General features: G+C 30.5%; 1 protein-coding gene across 1 annotated transcript; it reads left to right on the top strand.

Annotated features, from left to right (window-relative positions):
* The first annotated feature begins 5,108 nt into the window (after positions 1-5,108).
* On the top strand, positions 5,109-9,062 carry LOC131608711 (uncharacterized). The gene is made up of 7 exons (XM_058880227.1): positions 5,109-5,351; positions 6,172-6,343; positions 6,552-6,601; positions 7,173-7,473; positions 7,904-8,092; positions 8,206-8,388; positions 8,514-9,062. Exons 1-7 carry the CDS (start codon positions 5,161-5,163, stop codon positions 8,757-8,759), a joined length of 1,332 nt encoding a protein of 443 aa, XP_058736210.1. The 5' UTR covers positions 5,109-5,160; the 3' UTR covers positions 8,760-9,062.
* Positions 9,063-9,405: the final 343 nt, after the last annotated feature.

The raw sequence follows: 9,405 nt of genomic DNA, 5'->3' as shown, positions 1-9,405 counted from the left end.
CCTTTTTCGTTTTCCACAACTTTTATTTTATCTTTTTTTCAATTATTTTTTTTCTGATTTTGGATTGGTTGAGAAAGAAGAAAGACTAATCCCTCTAATCCAAATTAACCTTTATATTTATACTGAATTAGGGTTTCACTCAATTTTCAATCATATTTTCCCCTTAGGGTGCATTTGATTTGTCAAAAGATAAAGGACTGAACAATACAACTTTAATTGTCATGCGTTTGATTTAAAAACTGTTCACAGGACAGGACAAAAATTAGGATTAAGGTCTAGACAAAAACTGAAATTTTTGTCCTTCACCAAACCATGAGACAAATTTTTGTCCTTAGTACAAGTGATTTAAAATACAAAAAAGTACTCTTTTATTTTCTACTAAATATACTCTCTATTAATATGTACAATATGAAAATACAAAAAATACCCTATTGTCCATAGTACAATTATTTAAAATACAAAAATACCCTTTTATTCTTTATTAAAAAATCTATCTCCCTCTATTAATATTTACAATATGAAAATACCCTTGCGTTCCTAATATAAGTTATGTAAAATATGAAAATACACTTTTATTTTCTCTCTCTCTCTCTCTCTCTCTCTCTCTCTCTCTCTCTCTCTCTCTCTCTCTCTCTCTCTCTCTCTCTCCCTCCTTTACTAATATTAAATTTATAAAGGGTATTAAAATAAATTTTTATTTATCTTGTCAATTGTCTATCAAACATCGTACAAGATAAAAAGTTGTCTAGTACTTTAAAAATTTGTATTATACTATTTTGTCCAGTATTTACCCTTATAGATATTTTTTAATACTTTATAATTGTCTAAAGATAAAATTAAATATAAACCAAACAATATTATTTTAAATCTTTTTTAATTGAATTAAAATAAGTAAAAACAACCTAAATTATTTATTTAATATTATTCCTCTTATTATGAAAAAGTAAATTAAACTAAAAACTAAAACACATTTTTTTGGATATTTTCAAATGATAAAAACATAGTAATAGAAGTGAATAAAATAAATATCTATTATTGTCTAAAATGAAAAGTTCAGATAAAAATATACACAAAATGCAAAGATGCGAAATATGTGAAACACATTTTTTTGGATATTTTCAAAATATGTGAAATATGTCGATTAAACGAAGAATTAGTAACACCCTTCTAAATCCTACGAAAATATAACAAAATTAGAGTAATATATCATGCATATTCATTCAACGGTCTACAACCTTTGTCAATGCTTTTCTTGTTCCATCAAAGCACATGTAGCATCTTTCAAACCTTAGTCCCAAGCCTGGTCCAGGTCTATGAATGTTCAACTTAAATGTGTTTTCTATTGAAGCCCTCCTCAACGCAGCTACATATGACCATAATAGACTATATTGCTTACTTGAATCACCTTCTACGATTTGTCTAGAAATATGTCTGGCTTTAAAATCCCTTCAATCAATTATCTTAGTTACAAACCTCAACCTTACATCAGACACTACTTCATTTAACTTCATCTTATTATTGTTCTTCAAGTTGTCAACTATCATTTTAGCAACCCATTCATCCTTAACACTCTTCTTGAAGAATTGTCGGCCACATTTATGTTTATGAAACAAAGTCTTAATCTTGAATGTTATGCTCCTTAGAACCCTGTTGCACAAAACATTGTAGTTACAAAGCTTCTTATGCTTACATACAACCCTGCACCTCGTGGCATCATTTTTAGCAAATATCACCTCCCTACCATTTAAAACATTGTACTATAGTACAAATTTCTTGAATTGCTTCAGAGAGGAAAACTCCATACCGGCATTGAATGTGAATTCCCTTGTCATTGGTTCTTCTTCATTACACCTAATTAATACAGGCCTGCCATCATATATATCTTCATCTACTCCACTATCAAGTTTATCAGTCATGTAGTTTTCTTCTATGATATGCTCCTTTTCCATTTATAGTGTTGCAAAATTAATGAAGGTTTGTTATCTGCATGCATCACCATCAACATCATCTCTCCCATTAGCGGCTTCATCCAACCCTTCATCAACTCCTTCACCAAAGTCTTCATCAAAACCGTGCATTCTCTCTTCTTCATTGTCTTCAAACTGTATGCCATTAATAGTTTCATCACTTGATTTAGTGCACTGACCATCATTCTCATCATCCTCAAGATTTTTTGCCCCTTGTTTTTCTTTTTTAACCTCTCCATATATGTTAAGTCACCTTTAGTTGGTTTGGCCTCAATATAGATTTCAACTGTACACTTATTCTTCTTATCCAACAAAGATAGCATTGATGCATCCTCATCAGCTCTAAATGATTTAAGATCTTTTTCCATACTACCACCTTTTTTTTCCACCATATTTTCATACCATCAACACTAAGCTCTGAATCAATACCCTTAATTAGATCACAAGCTTCAAAGAATGATCAATAATGATTGTCTCGTCCAGTAAAATCATAAATATCTCCACCTTCATATCTTAAGTTGGGATTTTTTATAAAAGCACCCTTGGTGAAGAATATGACCTTAAACTAGCCCATCTCCTATAAATTACACATATGGTAAGGGTTAATTTTGTAAGCATTTCACATAACTACAACTACTAAGTCAATAAAATATTGACTGTATTAAATATCTATTCAATGTGTAACCCTATAAAATGCATACAAAGTCACATTATTATATTGCCTTTTTTAGATGCAGGTGAACACTATGGGTCATAGGAAAAAGACACAACTCTAAAAAAAGGGAAAGAGAAAGGCATGTGGGACAAACCTTTCTAGAAAATGAAACACTAACGACTACAACTTTCAAAGACCACAATGATTTTGTGTTCTCAACCTTCGTATGCTTCAATTTTTTATTCCTCAATCTTCGTTCTAAGCAATTTTAGGTGATGAAGATTCGTTCAGTGAGAAATGAAACACGATTGAAACATGAAATGCTTTGTTTAGGGTTTGTATGTTTCCATTACTCACCACCTATAAAGTTTCCATTACTCACATCCAACACCAGAGATCAAAAATATTGACAGCAAATTTTAGAGGAACAATTCTTTAACAAATTTTTTTATAAAAATTAAAACTGAAAACTAAGAAACTTTATAAAAACTAAAGATATATCTGACCCTTTATTAAAATACATGTACGAAATTTAGTTCAACATTGAACAATAAATTCAAAGTCCAATTTGATTACATTTGATCCAAACAATTTTCCTATACTTAACTTATTAAATAACACCAATAATTTAAATTTCCAAAAAACTTTGGTCAAATCTTGATAACAATAACAAAACAGAATCACAGCACCATAAACAAAAAGTACTATACTCCCTCCGGTCTCAATTATAAGCAAACATTTAATTTTTAGATTCATTCAACAATCAATGTATTTAGTCTAATAATAGACTAAATACATTGATTGTTGAATGAATCTAAAAATTAAATTTTTGCTTATAAATAAGACCGGAGGGAGTATATAAAAAGAGGAATTGGATCCTCTCCAATTTTTTCTCTCATGCCCTCTCTCATGTGTAATGCTGAACCATTAGATTAATCCAATAGTTAAAATGCAAGAAAGAGAATAACATGGTATTTAAAGAAGAAAGAGAAACTTACTTTAATTTTAATTTTTCTTTCATTTTTTCATCCTATATAATTTGTTGTCAAAAATACGTTATTTTTTTTTAATTTTAATATTCTTTATCAAATAAATACTTTTATAAATTTTATGTAATGATAATTAAATTAACTTTAAATATATTTAATCAATCAATTAAAATTAATTTTTATTTTTAGTAAAAACGAGAATAATCAAAATAATAATTATTTATTATAAACATAATAGAAAAATTATGTAGATAAAAACTTTATAAAATTAATATTTTAAATAATGTCAATATAAAAAACAATTATAATAATTCAATTATAACTTATTATACTTTATTGATTAAAAGTTAATTTTTGAAAATGATAGTGTAAAACATAGACGTTAAAATGTACTTACAATTTTTATATGAGAAAACTATTTGTCACTAATTAATTAGTCAATTTTAACTTTTTTCTATCTTTTAAATAAAAACAAAAATTATTTTAATATATTATAAAATTATATATAAAATACGTATATGTAGCTAAAGAAAAAAAATATTGTCTTTTTTTTTCTTCATTTTGTCAACATAAAAATAAATAAAAAATTATGATATATCAACTCCTATTTTTTCAAACTTTACATTTTTAAAGGTATTTTAATTGAAAATGAGTCACTACAGGAGTCTTTGAAGCATACAACTTACACATTGAAATTTTGTTTATTTATCATAAATTATAATTAATTAATTAATCAAATATTATATATTTTTGAATTAAAAACGAAAATATTTATAATATGTTAATTATAATGTATTATAAAAATATAGACAAAATAAATATTGTAACTAAAGAATTAATTAAAATAATTGTTTTTCATAATATACCATTATAATGAGACACATTAGTTTTTATTGTATTAAAAATATATTTTATTTTTTATGAAACTTTTAATTTTTATTTACTGTGAAGATGATTATTTTGATCTTTAATTAATTTTAAAATATTTTTCATTTAGCCACAGTCAATTTGAATTAATTGTTATAGCAATAATGCTGACAAAGAATACCACAAAAATTATAAAAACTAAAAACAGAAATGTGAAAGGTTTTATTTTTAAATTTACTATCTTTGCTCTTTAATATTAGATTAATAATAAAAAATAAAAGAAAAATTAAAATTAAAGTAAGTTTCTCTTTCTTCTTTAAATACCATGTTATTCTCTTTCTTGCATTTTAACTGTTGGATTAATCTAATGATTCAGCATTACACATGAGAGAGGGCATGAGAGAAAAAATTGGAGAGGATCCAATTCCATAAAAAGATAGCAGCCATACCAAAAAAAACAAAAACCAACGAATTCCCCATACTACCCTTTCATCAACCCTATTCCAATTTCCCTACCCTGGCTTTTCAGTCAATCCAAAAGCTACATAACATAATACGTTGCACCAACTTTTCCACCAACTCCAAAAAAATATATTACTATAAATGAAACCAACCAAACCATAGCTTAATATAAAAGCAGCTTTTATTCATTTCATTTCACGATAGTTGTAAACAATTTTCAATGGCTTCTTCTCTTTCACTTTCGAAGCTTGTTGTAACGCCAAACGCTAAAAAAAGCGATTATTCTTCCGAATCGATTCGGTCCAGATCCATCAAAACAAACTTCCTCGCGTTCGATCTTTCGTCAACAGCGAAACTCAGAGCTAATTCTCTTAGAATTCATCACGAAAACCCTTTCAAAACCTCTTTTAGGTTAGAAGAATAATCGATTTTTATGGATCATGATTCGTGCTTTTTTTTTACATGCAGTGTTTGTTTGTTTCATTATTTTCACGCTTATTTTATTTATATATTTAATTAATTTTGTTCATTTTTTTTGAATTGCGATCGTGATTGTGAATCTTTATTATCGATGAATCTTGTTTTGTAAGGACGTGTTTGGTTAGTTTTATTTAGTTTTTGATTATTTGAGTAGTGGAAAAGTTGGTAGGTTAAATAGTGCTATATCGTTGATTTTCATTGAAGAATGAAAATGAAATATGTTTTGTTTTTTATTTTATTTGTTTTATTCAGATTTTTGTTGTAATTGAAAGTAATTTGAATATCAAATATTTGCATGAATTTTTTTTAATTGATTTTAGTTTTAAGCTTGTTAGAATAATGATTCATTGGTGTAAGGCAGTGTTTGGTTTATAGAAGTAACTATCCCGGTCGCGTGAAGGTTTTCGCGATTTCGGTTGGTGTTTGATTGCAGTGTGGCTCTGTGAGTTAACCACAGTTTGTTTTGTAACATAAAAATGGTATCAGTATCAGCACCTGTCAATACTGTTTTGTCGCGGTGTTTTCGCGGTCGCGGACTGTTTTTTAAAACTTTGGTTTATAGTATGATTGTATTGGGGTTGAGTTTTGACAAAATTCCAATTTTGTCTAAGCTCTAAAGTGATGAATTTCAAAATCAGTAATGTATAGTGAAAGAACTCTTATTGACTGGAAGAATATGAGACTATGTTTTTGGTTTTCAAACAATATTTTTATGGAGGCAAACCTTTGACTGTTGGTTGTGTTCTTGCAGGGTTAGATGTTCACAAGCAGATGGAAATGGAGTTCCTGCTAAAAGGACAGTGCTTCATGATCTTTATGAGAAGCAAGGGCAGAGTCCATGGTATGATAACCTCTGCCGACCAGTTACGGATCTGATTCCTCTTATAGAAAGTGGTGTCAGAGGCGTCACTAGTAACCCAGCGGTAATACTAATATAATGTTATTTAGTTATAATTATAATTCTCACGTCACGAATTGAGCAAAAAGAAACTTTTATGGTTGTGCCATTCTACTTGTGTGAATACGAGACTAAAAGTGCATGTTGCCCACTTCTTAAGTGTTGTAATTTATTGTGATTTTTATATAATATCAGATTTCATTGCACTAATATGCTTATATCCGTGATTGCAGATCTTCCAGAAAGCTATCTCATCTTCAAATGCTTACAATGATCAGTTCAGGTACTATCAATATCTTTTATTAATACCAAAAGTGTTTCTTTCAAATTTGAACAGCAATGTAATGAGTACTAGAGTAGATCATTCAGGAATAGACATGGCTCATTATTGTCTGTCTATAGTCTGCATAATCGTTGTATTACTTAGTTTTGCTTCTCATTTCATAATGTATACTTAGCTTGGTAGACTACACAAAGGTCAATATTGTCAATCGTGGATTGCAGAGAATAGCATTTTGTTTGAACTCCGCTATTCTTTGGAGCTATAGAGCTCTTATTGACAACACTGGCAAAGAAGATGCTCGGTTTTTATATACTTTTTTTTTATAGGAAGGGAAATTCTTCACTTCCTTAAGTATATTGTTTTGTCTGCTCTTGTGCTTATAATATATCCCCGAGAGTTTAATGGATACAGTCATTACAGCGTAAAATTTACTTCAAAAATAAAAAAAATGTGTATCATTTTCAATTTTGTAAATATGCCGGTCTCTGTGGTGCGGCCTAAAATTGCACTATACCTCTAGTTATTGTGTTTCCTGGTCTTGTTGCTAAAGACAAATTACTTTATCATGCAGGGAACTTGTGCAAGCAGGGAAAGACATTGAAAGTGCATATTGGGAACTTGTAGTGAAGGACATTCAAGATGCTTCCAAACTATTTGAACAAATTTACGATCAAACCGATGGTGGTGATGGCTATGTTTCTGTTGAAGTATCTCCTAGTCTTGCTGATGATACTCAAGGAACCATAGAAGCTGCAAAATGGCTTCATAAATTTGTTTCTCGCCCTAATGTTTATATTAAGATTCCAGCTACAGCTGCTTGTGTCCCTTCAATAAAGGAAGTGATTGCCAATGGAATAAGTGTGAACGTGACTGTAAGTTTGTGCTACATTATTTCACGTAGTTTGCAAATTAAATAATCGAATATCATATTATCTTGTTAAGATATTTCAGGTTTGGATGTTGGCTACTTGATAAGTAATCCTAGATATTATCAACTCAATAAAAATGGCTAGTGGTTAGATCATGCTGGTTAGGAGTGAGGGATGTGAATCATTGACATAGACACTACACTGATATACTGACCATAGGCACCGATAATAATTTTAAAAAATGTAACTGATTGAGTGTAATCACATTGTGCCATGTCATGTCGATTTTGGACAGCAACACATGTTGGGCACTGAACCTGCCTTTAGTCAGAAGTTCATTGTCTAACAGTTATTGATGAGAGTCATCTAACTTGATCTCTTTTACCATGTCGCCGAAAGTCTAATTATATGTTTATGGTACTTGCGTCTGCAGCTGATATTCTCTCTTGAAAGATATGAAGCTGTAATTGATGCTTACTTGGACGGTCTCGAGGCATCTGGTTTAAATGACCTCTCTAGAGTCACAAGTGTTGCCTCTTTCTTTGTCAGCCGAGTAGACACTCTCATTGACAAAAGCCTTGAGAAAATCGGCACTCCAGAGGCCCTTAATCTACGCGGAAAGGTAACGGAATATTATTTTCCAAATTGACAATTTTCCGAAGTTTTTGGATTTATTAAACTCATAGATATCAAGTATGCTCATGTCCTATGTCATTACAAAATTGAATTTTATAGGCAGCAGTAGCCCAAGCAGCACTGGCTTACCAGCTTTACCAAAGGAAATTTTCTGGTCCAAGGTGGGAAGCTCTAGTTAAAAAGGGAGCCAAGAAGCAAAGGCTCCTTTGGGCCTCTACCAGTGTCAAGAATCCTGCCTACCCTGACACCTTATATGTTGCTCCTCTTATCGGACCCGACACCGTAAGTCATCGCATTTTTTCAATGTCCATTTGCTTATAGTTATCATGGAGTTGATCTGACTTTACCTTAATACTTCCTAACTTTTAAACTCGTTTAATAACATTACCTTCTTAATTACTTCCCAGGTATCTACCATGCCCGACCAAGCTCTTCTAGCATTTATCGATCATGGTGCTGTAGCCAGGACAATAGACTCAAATGCATCTGAAGCTGAAGGAATATACAATGCTATCCAGAAATTGGGTATTGATTGGAGCGATGTTGGTAACCAGCTTGAACTTGAAGGAGTTGATTCATTTAAGAAAGCCTTTGATAGCCTTCTGGATACACTGCAGGAGAAAGCAAAATCTCTTAAATTGGTCAGTAAGTGAAGTGTGAACTTTTATGGTTCATTATTGCTATGTAATGTATAATGTTCATTTGAGGATTAATAAGAAACAGTGGCTGGGGGTTGTTGATGTGTGCTGCTGTAATGTTCTTCATGGAATCGTTGGTGATAGTGTTGCATTATAAGTTGAAATTCTCGGCTTCTAGGTTGAGGTTTTTTATTTATTTACATGTACCATGTAGCGGTTTTTTAGGGAGATGGAAGTAGATTCCTGTGCAATAACTGCTGCGCCGTGCAATTTTCAATGTCGACTGTTACATCTAAATCAAAGATTGTTATTATGTAATATGCAATTTTCAATTTCGACTGTTACATCTAAATCAAAGATCGTTATTCTGTAATATGCAATTATCAATATCGACTATCAAATCTTAGTCAATGATTGTGATTGTTTAACTGATTTGTTTGTGTAATACTATGTTACAAGACTCCCAAAGTCAGTTATGTGGGAATATGTTAGGTTTAAACACAATTTTAAGCTTGTATTAGAGTCTTTAATGGTTGAGATTTTCCATTTTTGGGTGCTGCTCCTGCCATACTTATACAAGATGGGCCAACTTCAACTCTTCTAAGAAGAGTGAGATAATTTTTAACTCTTATAAAAAAATGGAAGAACCAAGGCTTATTGT

This window comes from Vicia villosa, linkage group LG6 (genome assembly GCF_029867415.1).
Source record: "Vicia villosa cultivar HV-30 ecotype Madison, WI linkage group LG6, Vvil1.0, whole genome shotgun sequence".
NCBI lineage: Eukaryota > Viridiplantae > Streptophyta > Magnoliopsida > Fabales > Fabaceae > Vicia > Vicia villosa.
Note: the sequence above shows the minus strand (reverse complement) of the source record. Positions and strands in the feature narration are given on the sequence as shown.